The sequence below is a fragment of the Hyaena hyaena genome, unplaced genomic scaffold (genome assembly GCF_003009895.1).
Source record: "Hyaena hyaena isolate Hyena2069 unplaced genomic scaffold, ASM300989v1 scaffold_89, whole genome shotgun sequence".
NCBI classification, from domain to species: domain Eukaryota; kingdom Metazoa; phylum Chordata; class Mammalia; order Carnivora; family Hyaenidae; genus Hyaena; species Hyaena hyaena.
The window spans coordinates 888,774-909,526 of NW_024080719.1; the positions used below are offsets into that span (position 1 = coordinate 888,774).

General features: G+C 33.3%; 1 protein-coding gene across 5 annotated transcripts in view; it reads right to left on the reverse strand.

The window, feature by feature from the left end:
- The window catches only part of LRBA (LPS responsive beige-like anchor protein), a 737,219-nt gene that overhangs the window by 586,117 nt on the left and 130,349 nt on the right, over positions 1-20,753 (reverse strand). For all 5 annotated transcript variants that reach the window (XM_039234337.1, XM_039234336.1, XM_039234335.1 and 2 more), the window contains exons 18-22: positions 12,295-12,387; positions 10,585-10,693; positions 10,090-10,171; positions 7,440-7,563; positions 6,942-7,134 (exon numbers count right to left, since the gene is read on the reverse strand). In XM_039234337.1, coding sequence (XP_039090268.1) covers positions 6,942-7,134; positions 7,440-7,563; positions 10,090-10,171; positions 10,585-10,693; positions 12,295-12,387 — 601 coding nt within the window. The remainder of the gene's footprint in view (positions 1-6,941; positions 7,135-7,439; positions 7,564-10,089; positions 10,172-10,584; positions 10,694-12,294; positions 12,388-20,753) is intronic.

Consider the following 20,753-nt stretch of genomic DNA (forward strand, 5'->3'; position numbering starts at 1 on the left):
CACACAGGGTGCCATGGTACCATGTGACAGCTAAGTAAGACAGCCCCAAACAATGATAGTGTGGTTCTTCCTTCCCCTTCCTGCAACGAATATTTAATGTGCAACTGCCAAGTAGTCAACTCTATGCACATTTCTACAGAAGATATAAAGATGTATAAAATATTTTGTCCCTACTGGTGAGAGCTTACAATTAACAACCAAAATAAGATAGGAGCACATTTTTAACCAATAATATAGTAAGAGATATTATAGGATCATTCATAATTAAATGGCAAGCACTTAATATTCCCAAGCAAACCAACAACTCACCATGCGTTTTCCTCAGTAATACCATCTCTGTACCCTGTTTATGTCACTTCCTCCACCAGTGGTTCTCATCATCCCAATCTTTATGTGCCCAAATCCTATTTACCCTTCAATGCTGTCATCAAATGACTTCTGTTCTACCAACCTCTCAGATACGCTCATGTGAGGCTGTCACCCTTTCACTATCAGTATATCTTCTATGGCATTTATTCCTTCCTGCCTTGTTTTTTAGTGGGTTTTTTTTTAAATATATAATATTATCTCCCATATTAGAAAGTAATTTCTTTTAGGATAAGATCTGTTCCAGATTCATCCTTCTATCTTTCATAGTAGCTAGAGGTACTCAAATACAAGATGATAGGAAGGGAGTAGTAGAAATGAAAAAAAGAAAGAGTTAAGGTAGAAATGGGAAGAATGGTTGGCAACTACTATAAGACCTAGACACAGGTGACTGAAAATGAATGAGAGAGGGGTGCCGGGGTGGCTCAGTTGGTAACATGTTCAACTCTTAATTTCAGCCCACGTCATGATCTCATGGTTCTTGAGTTCAAGTCCCGCATTGGGCTCTGCGCTGACAGCATGCAACCTTCTTGGGATTCTGTCTCTCCCTCTCTCTCTGCCCCTCCCCTGCTGTGTTCTCTCTCTCTCTCACACACACACAAAATAAACTTTAAAATATATTTGTTTAAAAAGAAAAAAAGAGGATGAATGAGAGAGACCACATAGTATCTAATCACTCAGGCAGAGACAAAACACAGATTCACTGAGGACAGAACAGAGAAAAAAAGACATAGGGTGGGGGAAGGGAGAAGACGGGGGTACAGAATGGATGGAGGAATGTTGAAGGTAAGGAGAGAGAGGGGGGCAGGAAAGAGAAAAAGTAGCCAAAAGAAGAAAGAGATACAAACATAGGGGGAAGTTAGCTAGGAAGTGATAGAGGGCAGCAGAGACTGCACAAGGTACCCACAGTACCTAACAGAGTAGAGGGCTGGAGAAATGTCTGAGTAGAGAGAGAAGGTCAAAGGGAAGAGGAGAAGAAGTTGAGGGAGAAGCGGGAATGGGCAAAGAAAGGAGAGAGAGAGACACTTAAGAGAAATACCAAGAGTATTCTGTGCTGTATGAAAAACTATCATATAGAAGTGATTGAGCTAGTTAAATCCTGAAAAATATGAAGGATTTGGCTAAGTACAATCCAACACAAAGTCCATGCCATGAATAAACAAAAAGGAAGCTTTTTAACAAACAACGATATAACTTTAAAAAGACTAGAACCAAAACAAAACAAAGATTTTTGCCCAGTTAAGTGGAAGGTAAGGTAGGAAATCCTTTTTTCAAGAGGAAATGAAGGATTAGGGAGAAACTCTTGTTAAAAAAGAAAAAATTTTATTTGCCTTTTTACAAAAATTAAACAAAGGGTTTGTGGAGGAAGTAACATTATATGTTATCTTTAGCTTAATAAATTTAGAGGAAAATAATACCTTAGGCTACTGATCATTAGAAACAACCAGAGTAGAAGTAATCTAGGTACATAAAAGAACTACAAATCACCAAGGGGAAGAAAAAAAACTTTAACAGAGGCAGAAAACAAAACTTTGCAAAAATAAGAACTTTAAAGTGTCACAAGAGGTGCCCGGGTGGCTCAGTTGGTTGAGCGTCCAACTCTGGATTTCAGCTCAGGTCAGGATTTCGTGGTTCACTGAATTCAAGCCCTGTGTTGGACTCTGCACTGAGAGCATGGACCCCACTTGGGATTCTCTCTCTCCCTCCCTCTCTGCCCCTACCCTGCTTGTACAGGCGTACACAGGTATGTGCGCTCACTCTATTTTGAAAAAATAAACAAATAATAAAGTGTCATGGATTAGAGGGTGAAACATTACTTATGATCTAGCAATTCTACTCCTGCTTATTATTTCCCAGAGCAGGGCTCTTTTCAAACTGAGGATAATTCACCTAACAGATCACAGAATCAATCTACTGGAGCATCATCAGTGTTGTTTAGCAAAAAGGAAAACCTAAGAATGTATCCCTATATACCAAAATTTAGTAAGGGTAAAAACTATTTCCTGAAACCTGTTTCAGGTGTGTGGGAGGAGAGCGGTGCATGCATATGAATGTGTATACATACATACACACTCAGGCGCCTCCCATGACACATGTCTAGTGGTCACTATAAATTTCTTTCTGGGAGCCACAGTCGTAAAAGTATAAAACTGGCAACTACAGTTGCCTTTGAACATCTTGAGTTATTCACAGCAGTATAAATGAATGAACCAAAACTTTATGTAACAATAAAAAATAATCTTGTAAACAAAAGTTTGAGGAAAAGTAAGTAATAGAATCATCCACAGGGTATGAGGTCATTTTTATAACATACAAAAATAGGGAAAATCAGATCACATATTATTTAGGAATTTATTTTTCAACTTCTTAAAGAAGGAAATGACAAACACAAAATTCAAAACAGAGATTAGATTCACGGTGGGTGTTGGAAAGGGAGAACCACATCGCATGTTCTTAAGTTGGGTAGTCACAATTCTATTATAACACTTCACAGTATACACACTACACAAATTATTGTAGATATAAGTAATTCTTCTTTTTAAAAGTTGGATTCATATCAAACATGAAGTGACTCAGGGTCTGAACTAGTGTGTTGGCACTGAGAATGAAAACAAAGAGATGAATAGGAAGAATGACAGAGCTATAACAAAGGAAAATAGTTACTGAGCATTTAATTCTATTTTCTGTGATTTCTTTCATTAATTTCTTATATATATCCACATTTACCATCTCTAGGTTAGACACTGATGGTGAAGAAAAGTGTAGAAACTTGCCTGAGTTGACACAACTACAAATTACTATAAACCAGAATTCAAACCCAGAACTATCCTGTGTCCACAGCTCATGTTCTCTCCATAACATACACAAATGGACTGGTAACTGAACATAAATGTTTAGTGAAAAATGTTCAAAAGTTCAAAGATACCAGAGGTATTTCCTAATTACCTAATCCTGTAGATAGGAAATTCAAAGGCTATTATCCCTAAATATTTTAGGACTTCAGCAGTTCTCAAGCTGTTTTATCTCAAGATGCTTGGCACTCTTAAAAAGTACTGAGATTCTCCAAAACCTTTTATTTATATGAGGTATACCTATTACTACTTATCATATTAAAAATTAAGACCAAGGGGCGCCTGGGTGGCTTAGTCGGTTAAGCATCCAACTGTGGCTCAGGTCATGATCTCGCGGTTTGTGGGTTCAAGCCCCGCGTCGGGCTCTGTGCTGACTGCCAGCTCAGAGCCTGGAGCCTGTTTCAGAGTCTGTATCTCCCTCTCTCTCTGACCCTCCCCTGCTCACGCTGTCTCTCTCTCTCTCTCCTAGAAATAAATAAAAAATTAAAAAAAAAAAAATTAAGACCAAGAAACTTTACAAATATACATTCCAAGATAACAATAAATCCATTATATGTTAATGTAAATAACATAGTGAGAAGATAAGAAGAAAGAAGAAAGAAGAAGAGGAGGAGGAGGAAGAGGAAGAGGAAGAGGAAGAGGAAGAGGAAGAAGACAACAATGACTCCTAGGATTTCACATTTTCACAAATCCCTTTAAATTCTAACTTAATAGAAGACAGTTGCACTCTAATATCTGCTTTTATTTTCAATTTGTTGTACTGTATACTGTTTTCATTAATGTGTATGAAAAAAATCCACTTTTAAAAGACATAGCTGGGAAACGAGGACCTCACACATTTTCTGAAAAGGTCTCATGGGTTCCCAATGTCTTCAGGTTATACTTTAAGAATTACTGATCTAGGGGCACCTGGGTGGCTCAGTTGGTTAAGTGTCTGATTCTTGGTTTCGGGTCACGTCATGATCTCATGGTTCATGAGTTTGAGCCCCACATGGGGCTCCCCACTGACAGCATAGAGCCTGCCTGGGATTCTCGCTCTTCTTTTCTCTGCCTCTCTTCCACTCTGTCTCTCAAAATAAATAAACTCTAAAAATTTTTAATTTAAAAATTTTAAAAAAAGAACTACTGATCTAAAGTTTATATTCCTCTAGCCATTCTTCCTAAGGACTTGAACAAACAGAAGCGTGTACAAAAGCACAGAATTAACATACTATTTTGAAAATTTGAAAAATCTAAATTATATTGACATTCCCCTAACCGAGAATTCTCCTAGATCTGAAATCCAATCCAAATGTATATAAGATCCAAACTCAATCCTGTTTTTCTCATGACCTTTTGTAAAGAATACAATACTAGAAGAAAATTAGTCCAGGTTGCAGCAGCCTACTATAATAGAAACCAAAAGATCTGGGCATCAGCACAAACTAAATTAAGTTAGACAAGAGACAGCAAATAATTCCTGTAAAGTACCAAATAGTAAATATTTTAGGCTTGGGAGCCATACAGTCTCTGTTGCAAATACTAAATACCTGTAGCATGAAAGCAGACACAGAAAATACAAAAATAAATGGAAGTGGCTGCGTTTCAATAAAACTTTATTTATAAAAACAAATCAAGCTATGTGTGCCCTCAAGCCATATTCGGCAGAACCCTGTTTTAGATTAAATTAGTCAGCTCAAAAATGTAGTAACTAAAAGAGTTTTTATAAAATCAAGTCTTTTTCTTATTTAGCACTGCATTATTCTAAAACACAAATTAGTAAAGTGGTATCTTCTAATCTACCTTTGTAAATCCTTAAGATAATAACACACTCCTCTCACTGAGTAAGGAGAAAACAGAATACATAATTCTTAGGTACTTTCAAATAACTAAAAGTTATTCAAGCACCTAAAAAAGTATATTAAGGAATTGGCAATATATTCCAAAAGAGTGGCAAAATATTCCAGAATCATAAATTATGACACTAAATAAAACATTTAAAGATATGTCAAATTTATCATTTCTGTTCTTTTTTTTTCTGGTCAATTTATAATAATATAATTATATGATTATATTATATTCCTTCTAAGTATAGAAAGAGTTATTAGACAAGATACAAAATATATAAATCATAAAAAAAACTAAATTTTACTGCATTAATATTTGAAATGTAAAATTTCCTCAGAGTATACAATCATAAAACTCTAAAAATTTAGTAGGTAAACAAATTGGCAAAAGATATTAATAAATAATAGAGCAATTGAAAGACTAAGAATATGTTTTTAAAGTTCCCACAAAACAATAAGTAAATGTGAATTAAAATTATGGAGATATAGCTTTTAAAACTGATCAAATTTGGGGCGCCTGGGTGGCTCAGTCAGTAAAGCGTCCAACTTCGGCTCAGGTCATGATCTCACGGTTCGTGGGTTCAAGCCCTGCATCGGACTCTGTGCAGTCAGCTAGCTCAGAGCCTGGAGCCTGTTTCAGATTCTGTATCTCCCTCTTTCTCTGACCCTCCCCTGCTCACGCTGTCTCTCTCTCTCTCAGGAATAAGTAAAACATTAAAATAATTTTTAAAAAAATAAATAATATAAAATAAAATAAAATTGATCAAATTTGCAAATTTTTAAAACTCCAGCCATACCAAGTGCTGAGGAGATGTGAATCAATGAGCACTTATGCATCACTGGAGAAAATGTAAAGTGATATACCACTTTGGGAAAAAACTTACATTATCTTCTAATGTTCAACATCTAAATCTAACAAGTAAGCAATTCCACTTCTAGGAATATATACAGAGAAACTTACAAATACATACAAAATGTATCAAAAATGTTCATCAACTGGTAAATGGATAAAGCCATACCATGGAATACAACACAACTGAGAATATGAACCCAACTACACAGGTCAATATGGATGAATCTCAAACAATGACAAGTAAAAATATCAAACTACATAAATATGCATTTAATGTGATAATATTTATTTATATTAAGTATAAACATGAAATATAAATTCTTTATTGTTCAGATTTATGTGTATTAAAATATACATAAGAAACAGAAATAATGAAAACACTCAAATTAAGTTAGCGGGGAGGAGAAAGGGGATAGCAATGTTAGACAAAGAAAACTGGGATGGAGAACCCAATGTCATCAATCCTGGTAGGTACATTATTCCTTATACCTTTTTGCAGGTCTAGAATATTTCATTAAAAATTTTAAACAAAAGCTATACATAAATAACTTACACTGGCTTAAATTAATAAAAAAAAAAAAAAAAAGGACTAGCAGATCCTTCCAAATCAATTTTTTAACTGATTGTAATGTGACCAAAGGGCAAATATTAGCCCAAGCTTTTCTATTTAATTCAACCACCTTACATTACTAAAATACCTCTCATCTTTGAATATACTACGCCACCTTGTGTTCAAAAGCTTCAAACTACCCTAAAATTTAGAGAACCGTACTGTGAAAATGCCTACTGAAAGTTCCTTTATACTATGCCATAAGGTTTCACTTTATTAAGCACACATAAAAATATCATTTGAAAACCCCACTTTGATTCTGAAGAAATTGAAAAATTTTTCCTCTTAGTGATTCCCTTTTTTAGTTCCTTTCACTGTGCTTTCAGAGAATGTCATTTTTCCTTGCTTTTAAGTGCATAAAAATTTTAAATTAATAAAAATCAAAAGTACAGACATTTATAACACTAAAATACATTTTCACAAGAAAAACTTACCTTTGAATGTGTTATTGATAAGGTGTCTACCCACACACGCCAGCCACCCCACTCATATTTGACTGCATGGTAAAGCAGGATTCTGAATATGGCATAAACCATTTCTGTTATCTTTTGCTCATCAGAATTCTTAGGATTGAAATAGCAAAGAGAAAGCATCCATTCTTGCCATACAGAACACTGTAGCAAGCTCCTGAAAATTGTTAATAGAATATTGAATTATAAAACAAACAAACAAAAAAACCTCATCTCTAAGAATTCTAAAAAGTGAAAGTTCAAAACAAAATAAACCAAAACAAAGCACTACTATCCATTAAAACTTAATTAAAGAAGTGGTACTGAAAATTCACTTTAAATACAAGGCAGATTACTTATATACTCTTAATGAAAAACGCATATGGAAAATTCATTTCACAGTATTTTTTAAAGCATTTTTTCTTTGAAAAAATTCAAACCTAAACTAGGGCAGTGCAATAAATGCTTTCTGATCCCTCTTACCTTCTGTTTTCTCTACTGTTATTAAAAAGTTTAATCATGTCAGAAAGAAAGGCTCTGCGAACTTCCATGCTTTCAGGACACTGGGGAGAATTTCGTAGTAGGGTTGCAATTACTTTTAGTATCTCTGTAAGACAATTCATAAATTAGTAAAAACCAAAACATAACAAAAAAATTCATGATGGAAGTTCACAAATATATTTCTCTAACTTCCCTAACATAGATGTCTACTAAATACATGTTTCTGTGTTATAGGAAAAAAAAAAAAAATCCACCTGCAGAAAAAAAAAAAATGACAATACATTTATTAGGAAACCTCCATAAAGAAGGGATTTTTTATTTCATCATTAGATTGTATAAAAGTCAAACTTTAAAAGGTTATATTAAATCAAACTAATTTTAAAGGTTATATTAAGTCAAATTGATTCCTATTATCAATGAATTAAATAACAGGAAAACTACTAACAACTCTCCATAATTTCTGCCAGTTAGTAAAGGTGATCTTAAAAATAAAAAGGTATAATCAGAATCTCAGAAAAAGATAAGTTCTCAGCTTTTTCACAAAACAGACGTTTTATGCACAAAGCTTTTCTTTATCATCACGAATTTGAAAAGCTACTACGATTTTCTTTCGTGATTTTAAAAGTAAAATTAGATTAAAAAACAAAGAAAATTAAACCTATTCAACACCCCGAATACAAATGAGACTGCTACTGTAATCGTTTTAAATAATGCTGTCTAAATCTCTAGTACTTTGTTTTAAGGAAAAAAAAATTCTTTAAAATATGTACTTAAATCCAGAACTGTAAAGAAACAAAAACAGCTATAACTCTGAATTTAAAATTAAACATTATATTAAGTTTATACCCAATTAAAATTTAGAATTTCTAAACTAGCCTTTTGCCCAGGTGTTTGGTGAGTGAAAAACAGCAAGTAGTAAGATACTTTATCATGTGATGAAAGACATCTGGGAAGTAATTTCTGAATTCTTCTAATGACAAATTGAAAACTTTTTTCTGCCTGGACAAAGATTACAATGATAATAATCATAATAATGATAATGATGATGATAGTAATAGATACTAATTTTGAGAATATACTATCATGAAGTACTGTTTTAAGAAAAGCCATATACAATGATAGCTGAATACTGTTATTATCCCCATTTTAGAGAGAAGAAAACTAAGGCACACAGAAATTAAGCGATTTACCCAATCACACAACTTTTAAGACACATAGAAAAGATAAAATGCTGGGCAGGCTATACTTTTAAACACCACAGTATAGTGTGTGTCTTTTCTGAGACAGTGTATTATACAAATCATATATTCTAAATTTCTTACTTCAACAAGCCATCTCATAATAACATAAAATATAATTTATATTTACATACATATATTCAAGCATATAAAGATTTTCTCCTTTTCTTACTCTCCAAAATAATGACATCAAGTCTCCCTGAAGGCTGAAGAAAATTAAACTTCCAAGACATGTTTTTAAAACCAGTACTGAAACAGAGTACCACAAACACAACTCACCACACAAAAGGTAATTAAATTTCAAAACTCTACAAATCAATTATTTTAATGTCAATAATCTTAAACAGCAGTGTGAAAAATGTACCCTTTGTACAAGTGCTTAAGAATTCTAAATATCAAAAGAAAAGAATGTTAAACAAGACTAAGTTCATAAACGATTAAAAAAAAAACCCAGATATTTTCCAATTTCAACCTTGGTATTTTTAACTTGACATTAATTTAAGATGAAAGCTACCTCCATGGTTCATGTAATTTGGCCTGACATCACTAAATGGTGCAATCAAAACTTTACTGAAAATCTGAACATACATTAAATCAATATCTTACATACACAATTCTTCAATACCTCTAAATAAACATTTCCACAAAACCCAAGGTCAATTTGAAGTAATATTCAATATTAACCAAAAATAAAAGTGCATTATATCATTCCCTATAATGAAATATTCCTTGAACACTATGTTTTCAACAATATCAACTTCAGGTTTTCCACAGTGACTTTCTTTTTATTAAAAAACGTTCTATTTTCTTTTTTTTCCTTGAGAGAGAGAGAGAGAGAGAGAGAGAGAGAGAGAGCGAGCACAAGCAGGAAAGGGGCAGAGACAGAAGGAGACACAGAACGAAGCAGGCTCCAGGCTCTGAGCTGTCAGCACAGAGCCTGACGCAGGGCTCAAACCCATAGACCATTAAGATCGTGACCTGAGCTGAAGTCAGATGATCAATCAACTAAGCCACCCAGGCGCCCCAAAAAGTACTTATTAGAAGTACAAAAGGGGGGAGAAATGGGTGAAAGTACTCAAAGAATACAAACTTCCAGTCATAAGCTAAGTAAGTTCTAGAGATCTAATGTACAACATGGGGACTACAGTTAACAATACAGTATTGTACAATGTGAAGTTACCAAGACAGTAGATCTTAAAAGTTCTCACCACATATACCCACAAATAATCTGACAGATGTGTTAACTAACCTTACTGTGGTAATCATTTCACAATATATACATCAAATCATTATGTTAAGTTGTACACCTTAAACTTATACAATATTGTATGTCAATTAAATCTCCATAAAACTGGAAAAACAAAACTAGAAATATATATATGTAAAATACATACGAGGATTCTGTATCTTTACTGAAGAATCAGGATCTGGATGCTGTTTATGTATCACTTGAGTACAAATATGTTCTATAAGGATCTACAGAAGGAACACAACAGATTAGCATAATCATTGTATTACCATTAATACTAATGAAATTAAGTATAGCATTAATCAATATTAGGTATACAGTCCAATGCTGTCATGCTAAATATCTTTTGCATTTTATAAAATAAATGATTTCAACACTGTAACTCTATTTTTACTTAATTACAAAGCAAGACATCACACAGTCAATACAATGGAGGAAATACTTAACAGAGACATCCACACTATTTAATAATTAACAGATTAATAGATTTAAGATGCAGCTATATCTCTTTTATATAACTAATCTCAAAACAGTATATCAAATCTAAATTACCTTATTTCATCTACACATTAGCAACTAAATTATACAGGCAATCTCAAAATATGAAATTAGTAAGATTAAATTCTAAGTATATCCTTACCTCAAACAAAACATTATATGTGGTCATTGTGATTAAATTTGTTTGAAGCATGAGTCTTTCTGCTAGCAATGAAAATAATCCATGTCCAAGCATGACTTCAGCTTTTCTTCTGTGATTTCATAAAAAGAAATAATCAAATACAAAGTGTTATTATCTGCTATTTTAGTATGCAAGTTGGATGGAGACACAAAAATGTTTTTTACAAATTCCAGCTAAGTAACTCTCCAAATTTTCTTCAGTCTAGATAAGGCCACAAAATCTTTAAGGACAGAAATACAAACTACAATGTGAGCACAGCTAAAGTTTAAAAAATACATACACAAGACTGGCTATGTCATACCACAACAAAAATTGTCAGAGCAATTGTTTATTAAATGGTTTCTACTCTCCATCAGCACTGAGCTAAACTCCGCTATGGATGAAATCTAAAGTCTAGTAAGTTGTTAAGAAGAAAAACAATGTGAAGAAAAAGGTAGAAAAAAATGTAAGAAAATTAAGAAAATGAATACTGAGATGATAAATATACCAAAATTAAACTTCCAAGCAAAAATTAAGCTGAAGTATGATAAACTTTAATTCTAACCTGAAGTTCATCTATTTTTTTCTGTAAATGGCTGGATAGTAAATATTTTTGGCTTTGTGGAACACATGGGCTTTGTAGCAACAACTCAATACTGCTGTTGCAATCTGAACACAGCCGTATATAATAAGCAAATAAGTGATTATAGCTGTGTTCCAACAAAACTTTATTTACAGGCAGCCAACTAGAATCCACAGAAACACCACAGTTTTCCAACAAAGTTTAATTTTTATAATAAACCAACATGATATAAGGAAGAATAGGTAGGATATTGAATATCTACACTCAGCTAAGAAAAAATACAAAAGTTTCAGTTGTCAGTTATCCATATAACAAAACATACTATGACAATTATCTAGGTTAAAATATCAGCTTTATAAGGGAAATGATCAACCCCCATGAAATGAAGTCTCCATGGTTTCTAAAATTCCACTTATACAAATGTACTCTTATAATGAATGAAGAACAAATGGAAAATTTTCGTTTTATATAAAACTAACTACATTGGGGTGCTTGGGTGGTTCAGTTCAACTCTTGATATTGGCTTAGATCATGATCTTGCAGGTGTGGGATCGAGCCCTGCATCAGGCTCCATGCTCGGCTTGGAGCCTGTTTTGGATTCTCTCCCTCTCTTTCTGCCCCTCCCCACTTGCACATACAAAATAAATAGACATTTTTTGAAATGTATATATTCCTGTTTTCATTTTGTTTTTAATATACAGAAATGCGATTAAATTTACATAGATTTTATAAATAAAAATAAAGAACTAGAAAAATCATAGAACACAAATACTATTCCAAAGATTTATAAAATAAAAAGAAATATACCATAACACCACACCCCTTTTTATTTTATTTTTTTTTTTACAAATAGTTTATTGTCAAATTAGTTTCCACATAACACTCAGTGCTCATCCCCACAAATGTCCTCCTCCATGCCCATCCCCCCCACCCCCCCAAATCCATCAGTCCTCAGTTTTTGTCAGCATTCAAGAGTCTCTCATGGTTTGCCTCTCTCCCTTTCCCCCACCATTTCCGCCCTTCTTCTCCCACTTGTTCCTCCGTCAAGTTCCTCCTAATCCTCCTATACGACCACACCCCTTTTTAGATTTCATGCACACTCTACTCACTTTGGTGCCAGGTGTTTTAAAAAATAGCCCATTGCCTTCAGAGCTTGTACTCTGATTCCTTCACTTGTCGATGCCATAAGTTTATAGATAACACTGAAGGAATTAAAATTAAAAACAAATTACTAAATACATTATTCAAAAATAGATATAAAATACATACATTTATTTTATATATTCATGATTACAACTCTAATTTCAAGATATGGGTGAATTTAATACACATTCCTCACATTTAAAAACTTGCTTTTCAACTATACACTGTCTTCAAGAAACCCACTTTATATATAAAGACACATATAGACTAAAAATAAATGGAGAAAAATAAACCATGCTAACACTAATCAAAAGAAAGCAAGAATAATTAACATTAAATTCAGAGAAAGCAGACTTTAAAGTAAGTTAAATTATCAGAGATAAGAAGGGCACTGCTTGGTGATAAAGGGGGTCAATACTCCATTAAGACATAATAGTCTCTAACATGTATGTGCCTAACCATAGAGTATAAAACAATGTGGCATAAAAATTGATAGTACTGCAAGAAGAAATAATAGATGAATACACTATTATAATTGGACATGTTAACATCCCTCTCAGAAACAGATCCAACAGGCAGAAAATCAGTAAGGACATAATTGAACTCAATACCATCAACTGACTGGGTTTAATTGACTTCTATCGACTATTTCATCCAGTAACAGCAGAATACACATTTTTCTTAAGCTAACATGGAACATTTACCTAGTAGACCACATTCAGGGCTATAAAACATACCTAAACAAATGTAAAGATTAGAAATGATATATTGCTTTTTCTCAGACCACTAGGAGATTAAACTAGAAATCAGTAACAGAAAGACAGCTGCAAAATTCCAAAATACTTGGTTATTAAACAAAACACTAAGAAATCATATATAGGTCAAAGAAGAAATCTCAAGAAAATCTAAAAATATGTTAGACTAAATGAAAATGTAAACACGCTTATAAAAATTTGTGAAATCCAGCAAAAGAGGTGTTACAAGGAAATGTATAGCACTGATTATTAGAAAAGAAAAAAAACTTAAATCACTAATCAAGCTTCCACCCTAGAAAATTAAAAAAAGAAGAGAATATTCTATCCAAAGTAAGCAGAGGAAAATAAGTATTAGAGTGGCAAACAATAAAATTGAAAATAGTTAATCAATAGAGAAAATCAATGTAACCAAAAGCTGGTTTGGGAAAGACCCATTAAGGAGATACACTTCTAGCCAGGCTAACTAATAAAGAAAATAGAGAACACAACTTACTACTTTCACAAATGAAAGAAGGAACATCACTACAGATCCCACAGACATAAAAAGGATAATAAAGGAATACTATGAACAATTCTATGCCCTCAAATTCTATAACCTAGATTAAAGAGATGAGTTCATTAAAAGAGATACTCTGCCAAAATACACACAAGAATAACTGATGGTCTATGATTTCACTAATATTTAGAATTTAAGAAAAACAGATGAACACATGGAGGGGGAGGGGGTGAGCCAAGAGAGGCAAACAAACCAAGAGAGACTCTTAATGACAGAGAACAAACTATGGGTTGACAGAGGGAGGCAGGTAGGAGATGGACGTGATGGGGACTAAAGGGTACTTGTGATGAGCACCGGGTATTATATTTAAGTAATGAATCAATGAATTCTACTCCTGAAACCAGTAGAATTTTCAGGAGTATAGTAATTAAAATATAACTTTTTAAAAAGGGGGAAAAAGAATAACTGATGATCTAAACAGGCTTATAATGACTAAAGATAGTGAATCAATAAATAATAACCTCCCAAAACAGAAAGTGCCAGACCCAGACTGGTTTACTGGTAAATTCTACCAAAAATTTAAGGAAGAAATTATACCCATTCTCTACAATTCCCTTCAAAGGACAGAAGCAGAAAGAATACCTCCTAAACCATCCTATGAGCCAGCATTACCCAATACCAAAATTAAAAAAAAAAAAAAAGACATTACAAGAAAACTATAGACCAATAACTCTTATTAACAAAAATGAGGGCGCCTGGGTGTCTCAACGAGTTAAGCATCAGACTCAGGTCATGATCTCATCATTCATGAGTTCGAGCAAGCCCCGCATGAGGCTCTGCACTGCCAGCACAGAGCCTGCTTGGGATTCTCTTTCTCTCCTGGCCTCACTTGCATGCTCTAAGTAAATAAACATTAAAAAAAAAAAAAAAGATGAAATAATTCTCAAGAAAATATTATCAAATAAAATGCAAAAAATTATAAAAAGAGTTATATATCATGACTAACTGAAATTTATCCCAGGGACGCAAGGACCGGTTCAACATTTGCAAATCAAATGATATAATCTATCATCAAATCAATTAATCTACAGATAAGAAAAATACTAGTATAAGTAGATGCAGAAAAAAACATTTGACATAATCCAACACCCATTCATGTTAAAAACTCTAAATAAACTAAGAATAGAGGGGAATGTTTCTCAACTTCATAAGGACTATCCACAAAAACCCTATAGCTAATGTACTTAATAGGAAGAAAATACAAGTCTTCCAAATAAGGTCAGGTACAAGACAACATGTCCCCTCTCACCACTCCTTTTAAGCATTATACAGGAAGTTCCTGCTAATGCAGTGAGGCGAGAAAAGGAAAGTCTACAGACTGTGAACTGTGAAGGAACACATAGAGCTGTCTTTGTTCAAAGATGACATAATAACCATGGATGAGGAACATCTAGAACTGATCCAAAAAAAACTCCTGTAACTAATAAGCAATTATACAAGGTTACAGAATACTGAGTGAATATACAAAAGTCAAACACCTTCCTATATTCCAATAATGAACGTGTGGAAACACAATATCATTTATAGTAGCACCCCCAAAAAATGAAGTACTTAGGTATTCATCTAACAAAACATATACAAGATCTATATGAGGAAAACTATAAAACTGATGCATAAAACCAAAAAAAGAGGTAAGTAAATAGAGAGAAAATCTATACTCATATATAGAAAGTCTTAATATTCTCAAGATCTCAGTTCTTCCCAACTTGATTTATAGACTCAATACAATTTTAACCAAAACCCCAACAAGATATCTGGATATCAAGAAACTATTTAAAGATTATATGGACAGGCAAAAGCCAGGACAGCCAACACAATTACTAATAGAGAAAAACAAAGTTGGAAAAACCAATGCTACACTATTTCAAGATTTATTATAAAGCCATGGCGCCTGGGTGGCTCAGTAGGTTAAGTGTCTGACTTCAACTCAGGTCATGATCTCACAGTTCATGAGTTCAAGCCCTATATCAGACTCTCTTGCTGTCAGCACAGAGTCTGCTTTGGATCCTCTGTCTCCCTCTTTCTCTACTCCTCCCCTGCTTGTTCTCTCTCTCCCTCTCTCAAAAATAAGTAAACATTAAAAAAAAAAAAAAAAGATATATTATAAAAATATAGTAATCAAGACAGTATGGTATTGCCAAAAGAGAGGGCAAAGGTATTACAATGGACTCTATCTTTAAAAAAAAAATTTTTTTTTTAATGCTTATTTTTGAGAGAAAGACAGACAGAGTGCGAGCTGGGGAAGGGCAGAGAGAGGAGGACACAATGAATCCGAAGCAGGCTCCAGGCTCTGAGCTATTCCCACAGAGTTTAAGCAGGACTCAAACTCATGAACTGCGAGATCATGGCCTGCGCTGAAGTCAGCCACTTAACCAACTGAGCCACCCGGGTGCCCCTCAAAGATACTCTTTCAACACATGATGCTGGAATGAGAGTATATCCCCATTCAAATAAATGAATCTAGACACAGACCTTACACTCTTCATAAAAATTAACTCAAAATGGACCTAAATGTAAAATGCAAAACTAAAAAAAATAAAAAAAATAAATAAATAAATAAAATGCAAAACTATAAAACTCCTAGGAAACAACATAAGACAAAACCTAAATGACTTTGGGTATGGTGATACAAGATACAAAACCAAAGATACACAATCCACAAAGAAGTAACTGATAGCCTAACTCCATTAAAATTAAAAACTTCTGCTCTTCAAAAGACAGTATCAAGAGAATTAGAAGATAGACTGGGAGAAAATATTTGTGAAACACGTATCTGATAAAGGACTGATATCCACAAGATACAAAGAACTCTTAAAACTCAACAATAAAAAAAACAAACAACCCTATTTAAAACTGGACCAAAGAACTTAACAGACTCTCACCAAAGAAGATGTACAGATGGAAAATGAGCCTATGAAAAGATGCTCCACCTTATAGGTCATCAGAAAAATACAAATTAAAACAAAACACTTCTACATATCTATGAGAATGTACAAAACCCAGAACACCACCACCACCAAATACTGGTGAGTATGTAGAGCCATAAGAACTTTCATTCAATGCTGGTGGGGATACAAAATGGTACAGCCACTTTGGAAGAGAGTTTTTAGCAATTTCTTACAACATTAAACATATTCTTACCATAGGATCCATCAATCATACTCCTTGGTATTTACCCAAAGGAGATGAAAACATGTCCACACAAAAACCAGCACGTCCATGTTTATAGAACCTGTATTCATGATTGGCAAAACTTACAAGCAACCAAGATGTCCTTCAGTACATGAATGGATGAATAAACTATGGACATCTCAAAAATGGATTTTATTCAGCACTAAAAAGAAATGAGCTACCAAGCTATGAAAAGACACAGAGGAATCTTTTTTTTTTAAGATTCACTTTTTTTTATTTTTCTTTACTTGCTTATTTTATTTTATTTTTGAAAGAGAAATCACAGCGCAAAAGTGAGCGAGCAGGAGAGACGGAGAGAATCCCACAAGGTGCAGAGAAAGAGAGAGAAAGAGAGAGAGCGCGGAGTCCAGAGGGGCTCAAACTCACAAACCGCGAGATCATGACCTGAGCCAAAGTTGGATGCTTAGCCAAATGAGCCAACCAGGTGTACCAACATGAAGGAATCTTAAATGCATTACTAAGTGAAAGAAGTCAATTTGAAAAGGCTGTATGATTCCAAACACATGACATTCTGGAAAAGGCAAAACCATGAAGACAGTAAAAAGATCAGTGGGAGCCATGGCTTGGGGATAGGTGGGGAAGGAATGAACAGGCAAAACACAGATGATTTTTAGAGCAATGAAAACAATCTGTATATAACCTAATGACAGATAAATGCCATTTTACAGTTGTCCAAATCCACAGAATGTACAACACTAAGAGTGAAGCATACTGTAAACTATGAACTTTAGATGATTATAATGTGTAAATGTAGGTTCATCAACTGTACCACTCTGTTGGGTATGTTAATAAGGGAGAGTGTACACGTGTGAGGACAGGAAAGTATATAGGTAACCTCTATATCTCTCTCTAAATTGTATAACTCTTCCAAATAAGGCCTTTGAAATAAACTTGGCTTATCTCTACTAGTTATTGTTCCTTTTAATGAAGACCATAAAATGAGAACAAATTAGAACACTTAGAAAATATGGTGATTTATACTACACCCATAAATGTACTTATGCAAATTGTATGGCATAAAGCTGATCCTGAGTCACTATTTTGTCCTCTATTACAGGCTTTAACAAGCCCTTTGGAAGTTACCACATTTATTTTAAGATCAATACAAAGAAAGCACTGTTTAATGGTAACACATATTTAAAAATGTAAATAATTCTCAAAATTTATATAATAATCTAAGTTTTGTTAATATTTTATTTTTTTCTGAGAGAGAGAGAGCAGAGGAGGGTCAGAGAGAGAGAATAATCTAAGTTTTTAAATAATCTCCTAGGGCATTCAGCCATAGACCACTGATTTGAGTATAAACAAAGTATAGAAAAATTTGAGTGTCATACACAATTTGAGTATAAGCAAAAATTCAATTAATTCATTATACCATTTCCTTCCTCATAAACATTTAGAAAAAAATCAGAAAGTTTTAAGATTATTTTAATTTTTTTTAATGTTTTATTTATTTCTGAAAGAGAGAGAGAGACAGCATGAGCAGGGAAGGGTCAGAGAGAGGGGGAGATACAGAATCTGAAACAGGCTCCAGGCTCTGAGCTAGCTGTCAGCACAGAGCCCGACATGGGGCTCGAACCCACGAACCATGAGATCATGACCTGAGCAGAAGTCGGACGCTTAACCAACTGAGCCACCCAGGCTCCCTTTTAAGATTATTTTAAAATACTAAGATTTCAAGTATCCTGCTAGATAAAAATTTTAATGTTAATAACTAAATCTGAAAAAACAGAATTATGAACAGAAAGGCCTTGATCTTTTAGTGGATTAAAAAAAAGGAAATATGCGAAAAGAACTGTGTTTCTATTAACATATTAATTAAAAGCATCTAGGTGCATAATACACTGTAATCTCATAAAAGGAGATATGTGAAACTGGTTATTTTTAATTAAAATTGTATTTAAAAAACTAACATTCAATTACTGGTACAATGCTATTATGTTTATAAATTTTTTTGTTCTATGATCTAAATTAAGTAAAATAAAAATTAAATTGTTTGTAAAAGACATATTAACATATGCTCAATAGTAGTTTAAAAACCACAACACTCTAAGATATTTTAACATAGAATCTATGAATGCTATAGCTTAGCTTAAATAATCTTTGGTTAAAATCACAATGATTTCACCAAAAGATGAACTCTAGATGAAACTGTAATTACGTTCAAATAATGTTTTATTAGTATTAATTAGTATTAATTACATAAGACCAAAATTAATGGAATTAGATCCATATACCTACTATTTATCCTATAGTAATTTTCTAAGTGTTGAATATTTTTCACTAAAGCTGAATCCAATTAGTTTATCTATCTACTAAACATAACTAAACTTTGAAAAACCAAAGTGAGTATATTTTGCTCTTTGATCAAAGTTTAGTCCCTATTTAACACAAAAACATTTTTCACATTAGAGCAGGAAAACCCTGTACCACTTCAATGACAGTTACATTTCCTTCTAATTAGTAAAAAATTTATAAATATGTATACGTTTTTCTATTAGAAATAGAATAAAAGGTAGAAAAAATGATGATAAAATTAATCTATAAGAAGCACTATTAAAATTGGGGAATGTTTTCATATCATCATATAATAAAATACATACAGGCATTTTATATATATATATATATACACACACACACACACACATTTTTTTTTCTGAATTCAAATGTAATATGGCATGCACACTATAGCATTTTCAATGAAGAAAATATTCAGGTAACAGAAACACCAAAAAGGGTAATTTGAAAAGTAACAGATTATTTCAATCTGTTCACTGACATAAAAATATAAGATAAAACCTCATGAGACTCCAAAATTTAAAAATATAATGCTTAAAATTTAAACAGGGCCTATGAATGACTGACACTGCATCAGAAGACATAGGAAGAATAAGTGCCCCAAGATATTGGAAATAATATCTAAATGATGTGATGGTGAAAAAGAATTTATATTTAACAAGTAAATGAGAAAATGTATGTCATTTAATCTAAATTAAATTGCCACTTATAATTCAGAAAGGCTACTGACTTCTATGGCATTCCTGTATTATCTTGCATCAGGAAAGACTATCCTCCCTCCAATTTTCTCCATTTTTTTCAATTTGAGTCTATGTTACACTCCATTTGACTTTCAGTTAGTATGAAAGCTTCACTAAATATACCTGCACTCTTTGCATGCTGGCCTTTAAAAATTATGGTAATAACTAGGCAGCAACATGACCATAAACAGATAATGAAATTATGTTAAACAACTCTTACATGCAACCATTCAACCAACAAAACAACAAATTAAGAGGCATTTATTCCTGAGAAATTACTACATACTGAGGTAAGAAAATGAAGAGTTACAAGAAAACTAGATTAATAATAGATAAACAATTAGGAAATTTCAATAAACTATAAAAAAGCATCCATGGGAGCTCCTGGGTGACTCAGTCAGTTAAGCGTCCACTTAGGTCAGGATCTCATGGTTTTCCGGGTTTGCGAGTTCGATTCCCAAATAGAGCTCTGTGCTAACAGCTCAGAGCCTGGAGCCTGCTTCAGATTCTGTCTCCCTCGATCTCTGCCCCTGCCCGTTCTCATGTTCGTGTTTCTCTCTCTCTCTCTCTCTCACTCACTCACTAAGTAAACATTAAAAAATAAAATTTTTAAAAAAGGGAACTTATCAAATCTCATCAAAGAAGAAACCTGTAAAAAATAAAAAAGGATAGCCCTATATTTATTTAGCAAAAAAACATCTCTATGAAGAAAATTTCACACCAAAAACCTTCACTGGTAAATTTTACCTAAATTTAAAGAATAACAATTAGGGGCGCCTGGGTGGCTTAGTCGGTTAAGCATCCGACTTTCGCTTAGGTCATGATCTCGCGGTTCGTGGGTTCGAGCCCCGCGTCGGGCTCTGTGCTGACTGCCAGCTCAGAGC